At 34.7% G+C, this 22,289-nt stretch overlaps 1 protein-coding gene across 2 annotated transcripts in view; it reads right to left on the reverse strand.

The window, feature by feature from the left end:
- The window catches only part of NCAM2 (neural cell adhesion molecule 2), a 500,345-nt gene that overhangs the window by 187,799 nt on the left and 290,257 nt on the right, over positions 1-22,289 (reverse strand). For both annotated transcript variants that reach the window (XM_029939114.1, XM_029939115.1), the window contains exon 5: positions 20,402-20,539. In XM_029939114.1, coding sequence (XP_029794974.1) covers positions 20,402-20,539 — 138 coding nt within the window. The remainder of the gene's footprint in view (positions 1-20,401; positions 20,540-22,289) is intronic.

Below are 22,289 nucleotides of genomic sequence, written 5' to 3' on the forward strand. Positions count from 1 at the left end.
TAGAAGGAAAACTGCTATGTCAAAGAGTAAATGAAAATGTAATCTTGACTGAAGAAGACTAAATCAAATTGCCCTCAATGGTCGTTATACCAATTTTCTAATCCAACTATGTATTATTTTTATAACCAGAAAAATTATGTAAATGAACAATTAAGACAACAAAAAATAAACATTGAAGGGAATAATTATCAGATAATTTCCTAAAATAAATTCATATTTGTAGGTCTATAAGCATTATAACTGTTATTAAAGAAAATATAAGTGCAAAATTAAAGATAGAAGCATGGAAAGCATTATTTTGACTTTATTTTTGTTTCTACGTGAAGAGGAGATAACTAAATAAAGGGCCAAAGTTAACGTGAAAGATATCTCTGGTAAAAAAAAAAAAAAAAAGGAAGGTCTAAAGTTTCAGACACGTTGAAGGATGTTTTCACAATATTTTCATAATTAAACATGGCCAATTTTATGACTGATGAATATACTGCATGATTAACAATATTCTGTAATTCTCAAAGTATGTTTCAAGGACCCCAGAAGTCCTCAAATCCCCTTCAGGGGGGTTTAACAACCACATATCTGTGTGAAAATGAATTTCTCCTGCAAAACTCTCATGATTTTCCCATTCCCAGTTACTGGAATATGCTAATGGATGAAAAATGCCATAATCTCTTGATCTAAAAGAGTCTTTTTCTCAGGTTCAAAAATGTATCACAAAAGAATGAATGCAGCGACTGATAATGAGAATTTTTGTTTTGTTGATGGCTTCCTTTGCTGTGCAAAAGGGTTTTTTTGTTTGTTTGTTTGTTTTTGGTGTCCCAATAGTTTACTTTTGTTTTTGCTTTATTTGCCTGAGGAGACATATTCATGTAGTATTTATAAATTATATATCCAATAAGAGATCAATATAAAAAATATATGGGAGCGCCTGGGTGGCTCAGTTGGTTAAGTGTCTGGCTTCGGCTCAGGTCATGATCTCACAGTTCGTGGGATTGAGCCCCACGTTGGGCTCTGTGCTGACAGCTCAGAGCCTGAAGCTTGCTTCGGATTCTCCATCTCCCTCTCTCTCTGACCTTCCCCTGCTGGCGCTGTCTCTCTCTGTCTCTCAAAAAATAAACAAAAACAATAAAAAATCTTTTAAATATATGAAGAACGTATATAACTCAACACCAAAAATCCAAAAAATCTGATTTAAGAATGGGCAGAGGACGTGGATTTACATTTTTCCACAGAAGATATATAAATGGTCAAAAGACATATGAAAAGATGTTTAATACTACCAGTCATGGGGGAAATCACAACCACAATGCATGCCAAAACACAATGAGATATCACCTCACACCAGTCAGAATGGCTAGTATACAAAAGACAATTAATAAAAAGTGTTGGTGAGGATGTGGATAAAAGGGAACCCTCAGGCACTGTTGGTCAGAATGTAAATTGGTGTAACCACTATGGAAACAGTATGGAATTTCTTCAAAAAAATTAAAAATAGAAATACTATATCATCCAGTAATTTCACTACTGGGTCTTTACCCAAAGAAAATGAAAATACTAATTCAGAAGATATGTGTACTCTGCTGTTCATTGCAGTGTTATTTACAATAGCCAAGATATGGAAACAACCCGTGTCCACTGATGAATGAATGGATAAAGAATAGTGGTATATTACTCAGCCAGGAAAAAAGAATAAAATCTTACCTCTGTGACAACATGGATGAACCTTGAGAGTATTACACTAAATGAAATAAGTCAGACTGAGAAGACAAATTCCATAAAATTTCACTTATATATAAAATGTTTAAAAAACTAAAGAAATGAAAAAACAAGCCCATTAACAAACAAAAAAAGAGACTATTAACTACAGAGAACAAACGAGTAGTTGCCAGTTGGCAGGTGGGTGGGAAGTTGGCTAAAATAGGTGAAGAGGATTAAGAGGTACAAATTTCCAGTTAGTAGATAAATAATTCATAGACAAAAGAAGGACATCAGGGAATATGGTCACTAATATTATAATCATGTTGTCTGGTGACAGATGAGGACTGCACTTATGTGAGCAATTGAGTAATGTACAGAATTGTTGAATCACTAAGGTGTACATCTGAAACTAATGTGACTTTGTCTGCCAACCATACCTCAATAAAGTTTTTAAATTTTTTAATTTAAGTTTATCTATTTTGAAAAAGAGAGAGAGTGAAACAGAGAGGAGGGAGAGAGGGAATCCCAAGCTGGATCTACACTATCAGCACAGAGCCCTGTGTGGGGCTCCATACCACAAACTGTGAGATCATTACCCAAGCCAAATTCAAGAGTCGGATGCTTAACCAACTGAGTCACTCGGGTGGCCCAAACACAATTTTTTTTAATATAAAAAGAAACCACTGTTTTACTTTATTTCTCAAAACATTGCTATTTTCTTTAACATGCTATTTAAACTAGCATCCTTACTATTTTTGACAGTTAATAAATTAACACCTTAAATTTTATTTTAATTTATTTTTATATTTTAACTTCTTAAAATTTAAATAAATTAATCAAACATTTTTAAAACCTCTTATTTCAATGCCATATGATATATATAAATAGGTATGATCCACATAAACAATTCCTTGAGGAATCTGCAATAGTTTTACACAAATACGAAGAGTTCTGAAGCAAAAACTTATGAGGTCACCTGAGGTACAAAATGAGATAGAATACAATTTGGTAATTCAAATTAGCAGTTAATGATAAATTTTATAAAATGACCAAGAAGAATGATTTAAAATCAAACCCATAGTGTATGTTTAAATTAATCTCAATGTGCAGGGTTTCAGAGCATATTCCTAGAGTTAGTAACGATCACTTTTGAGAAATTCTGAAGAAGTGACTCTTCTGGGAAGTGCGATCAGCTGGAGGATTTCAGGGCCGATCAAGTAGAAGACATGACAACAAGGTGGCGGCTGCAGACAGTGAGCTTTAAAGTTGGGTGGTGCTTGGACAAGTCGCATTAAAGTATGAATTCGTCACAACAGGAGCCCTTCCAGAGACTGTATATTTGGGAGGGGGAACCACCCAGACTGGGAGGAGGGCAAGGGGACTCTTGGGTGAGGGGGTTTGCGAGGGAGGCTTATGTGTCTCTGAGATGTCACCCCGCAGCACAGCAGAACTCCAAAGGGCAGCAGTGGCGTGGGGTCTTGTAAAGGCCACGAGGTTGTCCTGTCTAAGGTGCAAAGCATAGCAGGCTGATGCTAAGTGTTACAACTCTGCACACCTTGGCTATCATCTAAAACAATGGGTGTACAAATTTGAATTTGGTGCTAATGAGGCTTTGAGCTACTTGGTCAGCACTCTATGAAGAAGAAAACAACATCAGGATCAACAGAGGAGGACGGGGTAATTTTTTGGCTCATTTATATAACAGGAATGAAGGTAATGCTAATGATAAAAAAATGTTAGGAAGAAAGTGTTATCCTGGTATTAAACACTGTTTTCTGTACTATAATATCTGAATAAGTACCAGAACAAACCATCAAAGATTATATAGCTTATAATTTTAGGAAGTCACTATTACATAATTTTTAACGGAACAAATTTTGTAAGAGCAGAATAATTTTCATCTGTGATAGACTGCCAGAAAGAAAGGAGATTTGAAGGCTCTTTTCCTTTTTTTTCCCTCTGTAAGTCCTTTAATGTTGCCCCATTTACTAAAGCAGATGCATATGGTTTAAGTACACTGTCAAAAGTTAAGTACTTTGAGCTTTTCCTAAAGTGTGAGCCAAATGTTCAGAGCCACACAAGAATGAGAAATGAGTATCAATCAAATGAGCTGCTCCAAATCATTTCAGTTAATATCTTTACTGAAAAGACATAGGGGCACCTGGGTGGTTCAGTTGGTTGAGCGTCTGACCCTTGATTTTGGCTAAGGTCATGACCTCACAGTGTGTGGGATCGAGTCCCGCATAGGTGTTCCTGCTGTCAGTGCAGAGCCTGCTTGGGATTCTCTCTTTCCTCTCTCTCTCTGCCTCTCCCCACACTTGCATGCACTCTCTCTCTCAAAATAAATAAAAAATTTGTAAAAACCTGGAAACTTGCAGTACAGGAATCTATGGAAAAGATAACAATAAAAAGAGCTTGGAAAAGCAATTGCATCAAATTATTCATGAAATTTGGGGCTCAGCCCTCAGCTGTGCACTTGTAGATCTGATCTTAAACAGTATCAAGAGTTTGGGAGTGGACTAAAAGATAAATCACCATACAGGTACTGAAATGGTCATTGGTACACATACATACAGATCTGAAAATACTGCACAAGTTTTGAAAATGTAACTAATTTTTAATCTATAAACCAAAGAAGTCTGGTCACAAAAACAGACTGTAAGAATAAAAATATCAACATTTTCCATAGACTGAAATAAAACCAAGAATCTCATAATGTAACATTCAAACTCCAGTATATAATCTAAAATGTTTTCACCTATGAAGAACTAAGAAAATCTCATATTAATGAGAAATGCCAGTGGCATGTTTACATATTGGATTACTGAAAAACTATTTTAAATATTTTCCAAAGGGCAAGAGTAAGTTGGAGTAAGAATGAACCATCTTGAAATAAATGAGAAGATATAAAACTTGCAAGGACATACAATATATTTAAAAATAAACAGATATTAGAACTAGATGCTTAATAATAACACATCATGGATATGCTGTATTTATATGACAGAGGAAAGAGTTTCTGAACATGAAGGATGATCAGTAGAATTATCTAGTCCTCAAAACAGAGGAAATAAATTAAAGAAAAATAATGAACAGGGCTTCAGGAACTTGCCAGACAATACCAAAATGTCATCAAATCTAAGAAAGAAAGAAGAAAGAGCACCATAAAATAAGTGTGTGTGTGTATATATATATATGCCCACATATGTATACATATCTTTAGGACTAACATCTGAAAACTTCCTAAATGGCAAAGAACATCAATCTAAAGATCCAAAACTAACTATGGAACTTGAATCCCAATTGGCATAAACTCAAAGATGTTAATATCCAGGAGCAACATAATCAAATTGCTAAAAAGAAAACATACATAAATACAAAAGATATATTAGTTACTGGAGAATAATAATTCAACTAACTGTAGACTTCTTATCAGAAACCCTGGAGACCAAAAGTGCCATAAAGATAGATATGTCAAAATGAAGTCCCATGTCCAGCAAAAATATCCTTCAGAAATGCAAGCAAAATAAAGACATTATCATTATCAGATAAAAGACAATAGATCTCCTACTAGAAGATTCAGTCTTAAAAGAATTAGAAAATGAAACTCTTCAGTCAAAAGAAAAAAAATTATCACAGGGAATTTCAGGATGAAGAAAGTACATAACACAATCACAGGATATAAGAAAGAACACAAAAACAATTATTTTCTATATATGCACATGCTATGAACAACTGAAACCATCATTAAAATATACAAAACCACATACAATAGCTCCAAAAATACAACATTTAGGGATTAATCAAAGGTCATGTATGACATGTATGACATTAAGTGAAAAAATACCTTAACAAATGAAGGGACATACCTGTTCACATACTTGTAGACTCAACAGTGAGGAAACATGTCAGAATTTCCAAAATTGTTATCAAGACACTACACAATTATCATAAAAATCCCAGAAGTATATTATTTTGAAGATAGAATAATTCTAAAGCTTAAGTAGAAGACAGACTAGAATTTACAAAACTTTTTTTGTAAAATAACAAAATCATAGAAATCATCTCCCCTGATTTTAAAGTCTGGGTAAAAAGCTACACAATTGAGGAGGCATGTAATGGTTCAGGGATAGGTGCATAGATCAGTGGAACAGAAAAAAGAGTCCACAAATAGAAGCTTACAATACAACAAATATTTTAAAATTTTAGTTTACAAAGTCCAAAGGCATTTCAATGGAGAACTAATAGTGTTCTCACAATGGTTTTCAAATAATTGGATTTCCATTTGCAAATACATGAACCTAGGCATACAAATCATACCTGATACAAAAATGAACCCCAAATTCATGCAAGATGTAAAATGAAAACATTAAAGGAGAATGCATTTAGAGAAAATTTGGGAGAAGAATGTTTGTGACGTGGGAATAAGTGAAGAGTTATTAAACATGACACAAAAAGAATGGCCCATAAAACGAAAAAAAAAGAGTAATCCTTGGACTTCTTTAAAATAAAGTTAGAAGACTTTGCTTTCTGAATTACACTCGTTAAGAGAATGATATGACACCCCAGCATGAGGGAAAGTACTTCCAATCACATATCGGAGCAAGGGATTGTACCCGAAATATATAAAGAAAATCTAAATTGAACAATAAGAAAAAAATGCCAAAGAAATGAAGACACATCATTAAAGAAGCTGTTTGGAGGGCAAGACTGCATGTATAGAATTTGTAAGCAGCTCTAAACCTGTAATAGTGAAAAAAAAAATCCTCCTAGAATATGGGTGCAGAAATTTCAAAGAGCCATTTCACTGAAAGGATGGATACAGGGATATAAGCATGAAAAATAAGCACATGAAAAGGTACACACTATCAGTAGCTACTGCATAAAGCCATCACAATAGCATTGCAGAAATGCAAATTAAGACCACAGAGATTTCACTACACACCTATTTTGATGTCTAGGATTAAATAATAATAATAATTAAAAAACCCCACAAAGGAGAAGATCAAGCACTGGTGAGAGTGAAAAGAAATTTGACTTCTTATACATGACTAGAGAGAATTCAAAATTATACAGCCGTTTTGGAAAGTGATTTGGCAGTTTCTTATGAAGTTAAAAGCATGCACTTACCATATGACCCTGCAACCTAAGTCCCAGGTACTTACCTTAAAGTAAACTGGTGTTCACGCAATATATTGCACACGTGTTTAGAGCAGCTCGATTTACAGTTGCAAAAAGTGGGAACATGCAACACTAGGATAAATCTCAAAGCATTATGCTAAATGAATTATTATATTCCACAACGGTTAGATTTTAGATGATTCCACTTATTCGATATCCTTGAAAAGACTAAGTTCTAGTGAAGGAAAGGGATTAGTGGTTGTTTGCGGCTCAGAGGTTGTAAAAGACATAACTTCAAAAGGAAAAAAAAAATCCCTTCTGTTTGTTTGGGGGTGATGGAATAATTTGTTTACTGATTGTAGTGGTGGAACATGAATCTATGCATATATTAAAATTCACAGGACTATACAGTAAAAATAAAAATAAAGTTGGGGCTCCAGGGTGGCTCAGTTGCTTAAGTGTCTGACTTGCACGCAAGTCATGATCTCATAGTTCATGAGTTCCAGTCCCACAAAGGGCTTTGCGCTGAAGTCACAGAGCCCGCTTCAGATCCTCTGCTCCCCCTCTCTTTTTGCCCCTTCCCTCATGGGCACGTGCTTGTCCTCTGTCTCTCTCTCTCAATAATAAACTTAAAATACAGTTTTAAAAAAAGAAGTAAAGTTTACTATATGTTAATATGAACCGAACTTATGCAAACTTTTAAAAATTTACATAGTGAGTTTTTTTAATTAGTAATTATAAATACAATAATTATATAATATAAGTGTGTTACTTGATTTATATTGAATGTATAACAATTATTCTCCAGATTTAATAGGGTGACATATGAAAATAGTCCAAGACTCCTGGAGAAGTAAGTTCCTCATTGCTCAGAATCAGGAAAAAAAAATCTCAAAAATTTCCCAGTCTGAGGGAGTCTTGACTCATGTTCAAGGTGTGCTTGTTTCTACTTTGTCAAACTCCTTCCCTTTCTTTAACCTTTCATTTAAACCTTTCATTTAACCTTTCATTCTCCTGATATGCCAAATGTATTCTGAAAATCCGTTTAGTTCTGCCTGCTTGTTTTTTTTTGGGTCACTCACTGCAGATTCTGCAGCTCCTACAGTCTTCCTGTTCCTGAGACACCTAGACTGCTGGCCACATTTCTCTTCACTTTGTGATACTCTGCTATCAATAGTCCACTGTCAAAACTGGAGTATAATTAAATTCATTAATTTAGCTTAAAAATGCATGAGCAAAAATGAAGTTTAGATATAGATCTGCAGATACAAAATAATTTTTAGATCACTACAGAACAGGAGACTGCAATATTTTGAGGATTTAGGTATAGGCAACATCACATTAAACAAAGCACACTACTAACATTATTCAAATCCTTATCATTCTCTGTAGAATTTTGTTTGCTACACTGAAGTATATACATACAAAGATGTCAGCTTCCGGCTGAGATGTAGCAAGAGGTACCCAATTTATCCTTCTAACTAAAAGAAGCAAGAAATCAGATGCACTGTATAGAACAACAGCTTTCAAGACATTATGAATCCGTCAACAAAGCAGTCAACAGTGATTTCTCAAATACAAGGGGAAATGAGTGAGTCCTATTAGTGTGCCAGCTAATTGTCCAGATAGAGTTTCTAAGCTGCAGTACAGGTGGGAAGAGCCCAGTTGGAGTCTGGCAGTCTTCCTGAATTGGGGCAGGGAAGGCAGTGGGGGGAGGCAAGGGTGGCTACAGTCACAGGGCAGAAAGCCAGACAGAAGACAAGCGTGCAATGAAGACTTCTTGAGCTCTGTGGCGAGTTTCGTTGGGGTCTTACAGATGAGCACCGCTGAGTACATCCATGAGAAGAAACTACTGAAACCAGGGAAAGAATTTCCCAAAGGATTCAGGAGAAACAACTTCCAAACTCAAACAGAGAAAAGAATAATTTTTATTCCCACAAGCCAGAATTTTGCTTTAAAAATGAGGGGAAAAAACCTCATAAAATATGTCAACAAAGGAATTTAGGAAGATTTTATCTCAGGAGTGGGGCAAAATTAGCTCTGGACTATTTTGGTCCCACCTCACAAAACTTAAAAGCATGAACTGAAAGGATTAAACTGTTTCCAAGTAATTCATCTTCATTCCTGAAAAAGACCTAAAATATTTTTAAAAAATACAACACTAAGCACCTTAAAGGAATAAAAATCCACAAATTCTGGCATCCAAGTTAAAATTGCTCGCCATGAATAGAAGCAGGAAATGAGACATGATGAGGAGAAAAAAAAATACAATCAACCAAAAGTGACCCAGAAATGGCACAGTTGATAGGATTAGCAGACAAGAACATTAAGGCAGTTACTATAACTGCATTCCATATGTTCAAGACGCTAGAGGAAAGGCTGATCATGTTATAGACTTAGAAGATATTTTAAAAATCAAATTTATACATATTAAAACTACAGCGTCTGAGAGCAAAATGCACAATACAGGATTAATAGTGGATTAAACACTGCAGAAGAAAAGAGAACTTGAAAAACTCAACAGAAACTATCCAGAAAGTAACAAAGCAAGAAAAGAAAACGAACAGAGTATCTGAGAGATGTGGGGATGTTGAAAGGGCCTACCCTATGTGAAATTGGGAGTCCCAAAGGAGTATGGGACAGAAAACAACAGGTAAAGACCTGCCAGGTGGAAGATTTCCAAATTTGATAAACATTGTAATTCATGTTTGTCAACAAAACCCAAGTACAAGAATAATGAAGAAAATGACACCACGGTATATCTTATCGAAATTGCTTAAAACAAGTGATGAAGAGAAAAATCTTCAAGAATCTAGGAGAACTAGATGGGTGAGTCACTTTAGGAACAGAAGCAAAAAAAAAAAAAATAAGGATTAGGATGCACTTTACATCTGAAATAACTCTGGCCAAAGATGTTATTTATGGCTCAGAATTTTTAAGATATTGAAAGGAAAAGCAAAAACAAAACAACTTTCAATTTAGAATTCTGTATTCAGCAATATTTTATTTCAGGATGAAAGGAAAATAAAGATTTACTCAGATCTATAGTAGGTGAAATGAATCATCACTAGCAGACCCGCACTGTAAGAAATGCTAAAGGAAGTCATTCGGGCATTTGGGAACAGACACCAGATGAAAATCTGGATATACACAAAATAATGAAGAACTCTAGGAATGGTAACAATGTTGATACATACAGAAGTTTTTCTTTCATTATGAAAGAGGCTTAAGAGTCCGTTGACAATGCAAACAACTATACATATAAGAGGGAAACGTGGTATTATTCTCTACTAATATTCCCCTCACTAAAGATGGCAATGCCATCAATGCCGAAAACCTAGCCATTTATAAATATGCTAAGTTAAATGGCAAAGGGGGTTGGCAGTTAATAATTAAGATTATAGATATTTGGGGCTCAGTCGCTTAAGCATCTGACTTTGGCTCAGGTCATCATCTGATGGTTCATGAGTTTGAGTCCCGCACATGGTGAGCTTGAGCCCCATGTAAGGTGAGTACGTGCAGGCCCTGCTTCATCTAAACATGAGCCCCGCTTCTGATAAACAAGAGTCCTGCTTTGGGGTGAGCCAGGCTTCTGTCTCTCTTTCTCTCCCTCTCTCTCTGCCCTTTGCTCATTTGTGCCCCCCAAAATAAATAAATAAATAAATAAATACATACATACATACATACATGCATACAGAAATACAGAAATAAAAATTATAGACATTTAAGTGGGAAAAGTATCCTAGATAATCCAAGTGAGACCAACTGCAGGAGCCCTTAAAAACAGAACTCTCTCCAGATGGAATACAAAACAGAAGGCAGAAGGAAATGCAGCAGAAGGGGAAGTCAGAAATATTCCAAGTTTGAGAAGGTTTTACTACACCATTGTTGGCACTGGAGGAAAAAGCTTGCATGTAAGGGCCAGAGATGTCCCCCAAAGCTCAGGACAGCCTCTTCTGGGCTAAATCTAGCAAGAAATTAGAACCCCAGTCCTACAACAAAAATAGGACAAATTCTATCAACAGACTGAATATTAGAAGAGATTCTTCTTCAGTCTATAGCAAGGAGCACAATCCTAGTGATACTTGATTGTGGACCTATCAGAGCCTGAGCATACCCCGGCTGAGCCTCCTGGGATTTCTGAACTTTAGAAACTATGAGCTAATAAATCTGTGTTGTTTCAACCAAATTTGTGGTCATTTGTTACCACGGATGGAAAACCAGTACAGAGTTTATAACTTATATAGATGTAAAACATATGATAATAATTGCACAAAAGCTGGAAAGGAGTACTGTTATTCAATGTGTGAATGGTGTAACATCACTGGAAGGGGGCCTGTGAAAATCAGCTACTAAAATAACATTGCAATGATTTATAGTTAACAAGCCAAGAAAGAAAATTAATGGATTGATAAAAAATACTCCAAAAATATAAAGGAGCCATATATAGAAGTGAACAAGGAAGAGTTAAGGTATATAGAAAACAAATAGCAAGATTAAACCCAAGTAAATCAATAATATATTTAATATAAATTACATAAAAAATCCAAAACAAAGTCAAGGACTATCATAATTGAAAAAGCAAACAAACAAGAAAAAACAATACCACCAAACTGACTATTTACTGCCTGATCTCCCTATGATCAAATAGTCAATTCATCAGGAAGATTTAATTCTAAACTCATATGCATATAATAACAGAGCTACAAAACTCATGAGACAGAAACTAACAGAACTTCAAGGAGAAACAGACAAATATATAATTTTATTAGAGATTAAACAGGGCTCTATCAATAATAGAGCAAGTAGACAAGAAGTTAAAAAAAGATAAAGAAGACTTAATCAACATTATCAATAGGCCTTAAGTTATTATTATTCAACTCTAATTAAATCAACATATCACACATTCTTTTCTACTGCACAGGGAATACATTTGGAAATATCTAAATTAAAGAAAGTGTGTTCTCTAACCATATTAGAACACAATTAGAAACTATGACAGAACAATATTAGAAAACCTTCATATTTTTGAAAACTAAATAACACAATTCTAATTAACCTATAGGACAAATAAGAAATCAGAAGGGAAATTGCAAAGCATTTGAACTGAATGGCAAGGTATATACAACATCTTAAAAGTTGTGGAATGAAGTTAATACAGTATAAATAGGGAATGCTCAAGAGTTATCTATGCCTTAGAAGAGGAAAAAAGGTTTCAATACAGCAGAACAATACAGCACACAAATATCTTCAAAAAAATACAGATGCAAAAATTCTTAACAAAATTTTAGGAAATTAAATCCAATGTTTTGTAAAAGAATAACACATTATGACCATGTGGATTACAAGGTTATTTATATTTTAAAATTGAACAATCTATTTCACCAACTTAATAAATTAAAAGATACAAATTATCTTATTAATTCATCATTAGATTCAGAAAAAAAAGTATTTGGAAAAATCCAGAATTAAGTTTTGATGACATTTCCCGCCAATCTAGGAAAAGGTCATTTTTCAACCTGATAAAGAGCACCTCTGAAAAGCCTAGTAAACATCTCCCCTGAAAGATTAGGGTCAGTGCAATTTAAATCTCAATAATAAGAAAGTAACCCAGTAAAAACAAAAAGTGAATTAAAAATTTCAAAGCAAACATGATGATGGTAAACAAGCATGTGGGAATATGCTCAACATCCACACTACAAACATTGATTTAATCATAAAAGGTCTGACCATTGTAAGTTTCGCTGAGAATGTGGAATAACTGAAAGGCCAACCCACTGCTTCTGGGGATATAAAATAGTACAACCATTTTGGAAAACAATTTGGTGGGTTTTATAAAAGGAGTAAGCACATGCATATCATGTGATCCAGCCATACTTCTCACAGGTATTAACCCAAGAGAAGGAAAAGCATATATCCGTACAGACTATATACAAATGTTTATAGCAGCTTTATTTGTAAGATGAAACTTGAAACATCCCAAGTAGTTATTTGGGTAAATGGAAAAGCAAACTGTGAAGTATTCCTAAAACTGAATGTTACTTAGCAATAAAAATAAGTGAAATATTATTGCATGGAACAACATGGATGAATCTCCAAATAATTTTGTTGAGTGAAAGAAGTAACTCAGAAGAGTATATACTGCACAATTACTTTTATACAAATTGTGAGAACTTTGATGGGTAATGAGTATATTCACTTATATTCACTATCTTGAGTGTGGTGATTGGTTCCTATATATATATATATATATAATTTTAAATATGCAGTATATGTATATATATATATAACTCAATAAAACTGTTAAAATGCATGCAAGATAACTGAAACTGTATTAGAATATTGGTAGTATAGGTGGGAAATGTTTTAATGGTAATAGTAAAATAATTTGGATTTATGATATTTATGATACATTACATTGTGGTTTTGACCACCTGCCAGCTGGGGAAGGCTGCCATGACAGTTCTGACAAAAAACTCCCAAACTTCCCCTCTGGACAGCTAGGCAGCCCTTAGATGACAGAAAGCAATCCTAGTCAGATACTGCCCTATTTATGACTCATAACCTATGCAAACATAACAAGAAAAGACAAACTTGACCCCTGTTGCAGTGGCCACCTCTTGGCCTGCCTGATCCATGACCTTGAGCATGTACGTTAACTTTGCCCACTATTAAACGCTTGCTTAAGAGTTTGGCTCTAATTCTTCTTAGCCAAACTCAAGAGCCAAGGCTGGGGAGCAGGACTCACCACTAACATTTCACATTCCACATATCACATTTTCTATACTATGGAAATTTCTAAGTGTTGGATAGGAATAAAAAGAAAAAAATGTCTTCCTTGTATTCCCAGACTTTTAACCATATGTATATTTATTTATTTATTTTTCAGAGACAGAGACACTGTGCAAGTGGGGAGGGACAGAAAGAGAGGAAGACACAGAAAACGAAGCAAGCTCCAGGACTGGGGCTGTTAGCACAGAGCCTGATGCGGGGCTTGAACCCACAAAACTCAAGATCATGACTTGAGCCAAAGTCAGAAGCTTAACTGACTGAGCCACCCAGGCACCCCCACCAGACTTCCAATCTTTCAAAGTTAATGGGATCACTAGGGATAAAAATATTTAATAACATATTCTGATGTTGAGAAATGCTTATTGATTCTTTGAATTATATATTATACATTATTGCTAAAATTAGAAATTCCATCATAATTTGCAATAATTTACTGCTCTGAATGATTGATGCAATTGTATTAATGATGCACAGAGGCTAGTTCACTGTCTTTTATGTTTCTATAGTTCCTTTATGTCATATAACATTGCACCAAATTTAAAGAGAAAAAATTTTGACTTTTCAAAGTTTTTTCAATTTTCTTAATTTTAAGAACTGGCTAGAAATGGATAGGAATACAAAATCACTGCCTGAGGGCCACTGCATTAACACAGGGCACTCACTATCCATTCTGACAAGTACTTGCACAAATATCTTCTGCCATTGTCATTTACTGTTGATTTAATGTTCAAAGGAAGACTAAAGACACAATTGCTTTAAAATTATACTACTAGGTGTTTTTCATCCCCTCTAAATTGTTCCTGCCTCCATTATCCCAAGTTTGAATTGGCAATTAGTGGATCACTCTTCACCGATTTACAAAAGATTTGGAAAATAATGAATCATTATACTTTAAAAGAGCATTTTATAAAAATAACTCTCTATTGACCATATTTTAAATTTAAAAGTTATTTTAGGTCTGTCATTTATATGGACATTTTCTGAGTTGTTTTAGAGAGCATTCTACTTAACAAACAGCTAGGACCCTGATGTAGGATAACAGGCATGTGTTAAAATGAGAGAAAGGATTTTGATCCTCTTCAAGAGGTGTATTTGAGATTTTTGTAGTAGTGTGTGGGTGGAGGGCTATATAATATGATAATGTAGTAAAAAGAGTCCAGGAATTTATAGAAAAGATGGACATCCATTCATCAAATATGTAATAATATAATAAGCTATAATAATAAAAGGAAGGCAGCTTGATGGAAGATTTGTAAAAACTTCTTCGGCATGTTAGAACGCTTACTTAAAAATCCAATAAAAAGCAGATGTAAACACATAAAACTGTGGAGAAATACTTGAGAAATGTTCAGAGTACATCAATATTTGCTATATAATGGGAGCCAGGTGATTAGAAATAGAATATTGAAGTCATGTTTCAAGCTTTCTCTCAAAGTATCAACCAGACCTATAATTGAATTAATTTATCCATAGCCTAACTCATTTTGGACTCACTTCCTCCAGGCTCAGCATAGAAGATATCCTCTTTATGTGCAAGTTATATCTTCCTAATAAGTGTCCTAAAATGCCAACCACTTCCTCTATTCTATACTTCAACCTTGTGATGTTTCCCATTTAACCGTGGATCACAACAAACTGAGGTAACAAAAGCTATGCTTTTGCTACCTTAATTCTTCAGTGAATGCAAAAGGTACATTTATCTTCCAGGTCACTGCCGTATACAGTTTGTCCAGGCTCTTCAGATGTTACCATTAACCCTAATGTCTCTCGTAGTCTCATAATGGTCAAATCAAGCAAATATATTTCAGGTCTCGCTATGTGGTTCACTTTTGTTTGCATTTAGCATTCCGGAATCCTAAAACTCACACTACAAGTTTTCAAATTACCCTTGATTGCTCTAGCCTGTTGTGACAGATGTGTAACACAAAGGCTTTGCTTGAAATAATATCTGATTATACACCTTACCCTTCATCTCTTTGTCTTCTAGTACAGGCCCCAATGATCTCTCACTTGAACTCACTTCCTCTCCTTGCCTCCATCCTTCTGTCAATTTCCTTGCTCTCTAGTTTGGATGTCAGCTCATCTTTGCCTCATAAAAGAGAGTCCATAATCCTCCATGATCTAGCCCTCTGCCTCTCTAACTATATCTCACCTAACTCTAGCATCACTCTCCAAAATATCACGTTCAAGGCACAGTTAAATTATTGGATCTTTTTTCACATCATACCTCTTTTTGCTTTTGCAAACCTGTTCTATTTGTCCCTCTGTCTCTCTCTTTCTATTCTACATGGTAACACTTTACATCAATACATTTATCCCAAATATCAAGAAGTCTCCCCTTAAGCTACATTAGGTTCTCCTTATTATAAAATAGTCTCTGAATATCTATAAAAACTGACTTTAGTATACGCTTTTCTATCTAGCTGCCCCATAAACAATAAGCCCTTTAGTAAAATTGATTATTTTATTTATTAATTTAAAACTCAAAGTGCCTTGAGGGAAATGATGAAAGATTAAGCCTGATAGTATTCTGAGTATAACATAGTGTGGAACACAAAGTTATCACACACAGCACAGGTAGCACATGCCTGCTGAATAAATATACAAGTGCAATATAAATTAATACTGAAACTGCAGTCAAAAATCTTCAGTTGGATTTCCAATTGTCTAATAATGTGATAAGAAAATCATGCAAAATGATCACCATTCAGAGAAAGTGGGATTTTAAGACATCTGTGGCACACTCGGAGAAGTAAATTCAGAAGTATCCCTAGGTCAAATAGTATTTAATTTGCTTATTAATGTAGGAAAAATCATTGGCATTGCATTTGTCTGCTTTTCTGTGATTAAAAGATGATTCTAAAATTCAGGGCTTAAAAAATATGCTTTACTTCTTATTTATGTCATGTGTCTGCACCTGCAGATCCGCTGTGACTCTGCTCCACAGGTCTTCATCGTGGTACCCAAGGTGAAAAAGAGGTCTCTCTTTGGGTCATGCTAGTTTCATTTCAGAAGGAAAGAACATTATACAAAAAAGCCCCCCCAAAAAACAAAAAAACATGTGATTCTTCGTGAGTCCTGATTGATTTCAGTCACTGTGTGCGTTGTTTGGTTATGTGCCATTGGCCAGAACATGTCATTTCATCAGTTGGGTGGGGGTGCACATTCTCCCACTGGAAGTACACAATCCACATGTCAATGAGCAGTAATTATAACATCTTCAAGGGAGGAAAGAGAAGGATATCAAAAAAAAAAAACTACACACAGGCATTGAGAAATATGATAAGAAAGTCATAGAGGGAGTTAGTAAAAAAAATACTCCTAACATTTAGCATTGCTGGTTCCACAGAGGAGCTAGCAAAAGTATCTTTCAATTAATTTCTGAAACAAAAGAGTATGTATTTGAAGAAAAGAAATGTGAGGGAAAAGTTTTCAAAGAGCAAAAATTTAGGAGAAAGAACAGAGCTTTTTCCAGAGTCAAGATCTCACAAGGAAGCAGCAAATATACATAAATATTTCCCTGGAGTCTTGGGTCAGGACTCCAGGGCACTTGAGGGGGAAGGAGACAAACAAAGGAGGTCCAGGATAAAATCCAAATCATGATAAAAATAAGTAGCAATTAAGAGAGAGGGCTTACAATATAAGTTGAGGAAAAGGTCATAGAACAGGTCAAATTTGTATTTGAAGAAAGATAAGATAATGTGGATAAAGCTATTGCTTTTATTTTCTTATTTTTTCAGCTCTGGGCTTTTCACTAAAATACCTTTAAGAAGATTTATAAGAGAGAAATATTAAGAGGATACTTGAATGGAGAGCTCAAAATTTAAAAGGAGCCAGTAAGCAGGACAAGAGTCAATGCGACTGGAGCAGAATGATTTTTCTGGCTGAAGTAAAGGCAAAATGTGAGAAAAAAGCACAGATGAACTGGTGGCATCAGTCAATGCATTCCCTTGACAGGGACCAACTATATCACCCAGAAGGGGAATAAATCGATAGTTGGTTTTCGTGAACACTGTTATTTTGAAGAAAAGTGATGCCAGGAATTCTAAGGTATAAGAGTTTTTCACCATAAAGGGAAAATGTGACTAATTAGAATGAGTAGAGATAAAGTAGTGTTTGAGCAAAGGTCAGATCAGGATCTGCAGTTGATTCTGTTAGAGGAAATTGGGATGTGGAAAGAGAATGATTTCCCTCTGGGAGGGTCAGTGTGATGCAGACAGAACAGCAAACTACCTACAGGATTGATTTGAGTGGCACAAAAGAACACAATCCAGTGTTTGTCCACTTGTGAACCATGACATAATAGGAATAGACATACAAAACTAAGTATTCCCATTTGAGTGCTTACCATGATGGATTAGAAGATTCAAACTTTGTTAAATGAACACGGTTTGCTTCCTTCAAAATCAATGTAATCATATATAAAAATTCACAGGTCAACTAGTATGGAAACAGATTAGAACATTTATAAACACATTAAGGTATTTAAATGATTAATTGAATATTAATATTAAATATATTAAATTATAATAGCAAAATAGTTAATAAAGGGTGGATATGCTATGTCTCCCAGATATCATTTTTTTAATTAAAAAAACCTTTTTAATGTTTATTCATTTTGAGAGAGAGAGAGAGAGAAGGGAGGGGCAGAGAGAGAGGAGGGAGAATTCCAAGCAGGATCCACACTGTCAGCGCAGAGCCTGGCATGGGGCTTGATCTCACAAATGCTGAGATCATGACCTGAGCAAGATCATGACCTGAAACCGAGTTGGATGCTTAACCAACTGAGTCCCCAGGTGGCCCTCATTTCTTTTTATTTCAGGTTGAGTTACAGGTAAAAATCTGTGTAATATTTCACACACACACACACATATACATATATGTTATGTATATATGAATATATAGAACATCTAATATATGTATGTATTAACATATTATCAACATATATATTATATCATATTAATATATAATTAATATATATTATAACATGTATGTCAAATCATATACATATTTATACCTATATATAACATCTAATAGTGAATATTTATATACTGCTTCCAAAACTTCACACATAATAATTAAAATTGCAATTCCCATTTTCATAAAAGAATGCTGAACACAGGATTCACTTGTGACAGTATTCATTTATATATGGCAAGAAAAATTACTTTGGAAATAAAGCACACTGGAGAGTTCAGTCAATAATGAAACTAAATAATTTAAGTTATCTTTGTGTACTGTACACAATAAAGACAAAATAGTTTAGAGATGCTTATAGATAAAAGAAATATATGGATACATAAATACACATCCCCATTTTAAAACTATTTTCTTCATGCACTGAAATCTTCCACCTGTGTGGAAGGTCAAAACCTCCAGACTATGACACTCTTAATAAATATCAGGCTCAGAACCACTAAAAATGGAAAGCTTCTCCTCTGAATGCCTGGCACTTTGGCCTCCTCCATGCGCATGTGTGATTTCTACAAGCTTGTCTAGTTGCCCAGTCATTAAAATTTATTCTACTCCATTATATTATCCACAAATCCCAATTAATTATAGACTTGGAGAAGGAGAGAAAAAGAGAGATTTTAATATTCTCTTTCTCTTTCAGCATGAACTTTGTGGTTAAACTGCCTTTCCTGCAGAAAAGGGTGTTTGGATGTATATGTAATTCCTAGTGTTCTCCAGTCTTAAAGAACTGGAGAGCTAACTCATGGTGGGATGGGAATAGGATAAGAAGAGGACACAGGTTTACTTCTCTCTGTCTCAGCCCTAATTCATAGGAAACATGTGGCTAACTCCTTAATTTTATATTTGTCTATTCAAGAAAGAACAAACGACATTCTGCTTAGAGAACTCTATGAGATTATGGTTACCACTAGCTTGTTATTTTAAAGCAGAAGAAAAACCAAAAGTGCATTTTGTGCATTGTTACTACTATTTCCACATGGCTGAAGCATGGGTACTCATGGCTGAATGTTAGGGAAGAGGGGCTGGGGATCATAAAAGTCAGCCAATGCCATGAAGAGTGGTTTTGACTTTGTCTGAAAGTTAGAGGAAGCACGGACAATTTTAAGTGGTGAATGGTTGGATGGAGAAGTTGAATTATGGGACTGAAAGTAGAGGAAACGGCTTGTAGCAACACAAGAAAAAGAAGAAAAACAACTTGAAAACGCAGCACTATTATTGAGGGCATCGTGGTAGAATATATGTGAGAGATGTTTTAAAAAATGCATTATAGATTAGATTACCAAACTGGAGACAGCTAGGATAACATTAATGTATCTTCTGGGCTCACAGAATGTCATGTTAACAAAGGCAGAAAATACAGCAGGAAAAGCCAAATTTGGAAGAAGAGATGTCATTGTGATGCCATAAACTTAGTTATTAATCTCCTTGTGAATTCAGTTAATAAATTTAAATTTGAGAAAACCTACACAACTGTTAAATAGATTACTTTAAGCCACCAGTGATTCATGCGATTTAAAAGTAAAATCTTGTAAGATACTTTACTACATTTCACTTGGCATTCTTTCAACAACTGCAGAACCAGCAAGAGGCAACCCCTCCCTTAACAGAGTAGAAGAGTAAAAACAGATGACGGTGTTAAAGAAGTCATGGATCCTGCTCCTGAGGCTACAGACAGTGTAACAGATGTGACCATAGAGGTGAGGAGATTTCCTCTACGTATCAATAAGGTTACTAAATGCTGTATTTATATGGCTGTCCTTTTAATAAATATATTGCTAAAATGCAATAATAAAATGTGTGCAAATTATTCTCTGCTTACCATTAACAATAACGATGATATCACGGAAGTCAATTTCTCCCCTAGCTTCCACTCTTCCTTCACACCTGTATATACCTTCATCACTCTTATTGATGTTGAGAATCTGCAGATTATTGTTGGCTAGCATAGCAAAGCGATCTAGAAAGGAAGCAAAGGGGAGGGAATGATATCAGTAATTGAAAGCAGAGTCCAGTATGTTTTAAATTGCTAAGAGTTAAAATATGGCACTTGTCTGACATTATCAAACTTTTCATCAACAAACAAATTCAAATTTGAAAGTAAAATGTAATTTCATGGTTTCAATTTTTTCCATTCCACACGGCCTTGTTTTCACTTTTTTTCTAAAATACATTCAAGACTTTATTTCCACATAAAATGGTTAGGCTATTACTTTCCCCTTGGTACTTTGAATGCAGAAATGATACACAAAAAAACAATGCTGAGATATTAGATATTGCAGACATGAAGACATTTTGACTGCAAATATGTAGCAACTTGAGCATGGAAAAGGATTATAAAACTGAATAGCCTTCCTTACCCAATAATTAAACTAATAATTTTGTATATCCTGAGGAGGCAGCTAAATGATACAATAATAGTCAAGTCACATAAAGGACATATAAAATGGCCATATCTTGAATTTATTTGCATTTTTTTCCTAAATGCCAGATAATCCACTTTAGTAATGAATAGATTAGACTTTATTAATTTTATTTCCAGATTCCATTTTATGTGTGAGTGTATGCACATGAATATACATAAAAATAAGCTGTTACAGGGCATGCATTAGTTGATTGCTTAAAGTAATCTGGCTAGCCTTGGTATCATCTCAGCCTGACTGCGTTTTCCATTATGTCTGGTCTGGTTTTTCAATCATGGCAATTTAGTTGCTGCGTTAGGATCTTTTCTCTACTTATCAAGTAATAGTCTGAATCTAGCCCATTTTAAAACATGTTGTAAAAGAAATATACTAAATTTCATCAATTAATATATCATTGAGCATCATCTTTTTGGTAAGTATAGTATTTGAGATACTTTGGTAAATAAGAGAGACAAATCCTCAATCTCTTTGTACCTTTTCAAAGTAGAAATGGCATTAGTTTAAGGTGCTCACCTCTGGTATATGTACTGTTACTCCATTAAAGGTTACTTTTTGGACCTATTCCAATGTTTACTGTTCTTCCCCTATCTGCTGGCTTGATAGACAGGTTAAGGTAAACCTGGAAGCCATGTGAGAAAAAGGTAGAGCTTCCCTCAGCTTCTGAATGGATGGGTGAGGCTGCTGACTGCACGTAAACTGCTGTATTGGGTTGTTTTGGGTTCAGATCAGATTTGAAATTCATTTGCCATAATGATTCCTTAATACAATTTCTTAATGCCATACCAATTCTAGTTTGGACTACAAATACAAATAGCAGAGTGATCAGAATATGAGAGGACTATGCTTAATAAAGGTAAGCAAGAAATAATTACTTGGGTGGAAATAGGTAGAATCAGAGTCTCCCATAAATAGAAAGCATTGATTGCAGAGCAAAAGACATGGTTTTTAGCTCAGGAAGTACAATAGTCCCCCTTATCTATGGTTTTGCCTTCTGCAGTTTCATTTACCTGCAGTCAACAGTGGCCCAGAAGCAGATGATCCTCCTTAGGACATTTTATCAGAACTACATAACAATACCTATGACATTCACCTTGTTGAATCTCATCACGTAGGCATTGTATCATCTCACACCATCAAAGGAAAAAGGGTGAGTACAATAAGCTATTCTGAGAGAGGGTAGCCATATTCACATAATGTTTATTACAATTGTTGTAATTGTTCTATTTTATTATTCATAATTGCTCTTAATCCCTTACTTTATAAGTTAAATGCAAAATTTATAAATTT

The sequence above is a fragment of the Suricata suricatta genome, chromosome 5 (genome assembly GCF_006229205.1).
Source record: "Suricata suricatta isolate VVHF042 chromosome 5, meerkat_22Aug2017_6uvM2_HiC, whole genome shotgun sequence".
NCBI lineage: Eukaryota > Metazoa > Chordata > Mammalia > Carnivora > Herpestidae > Suricata > Suricata suricatta.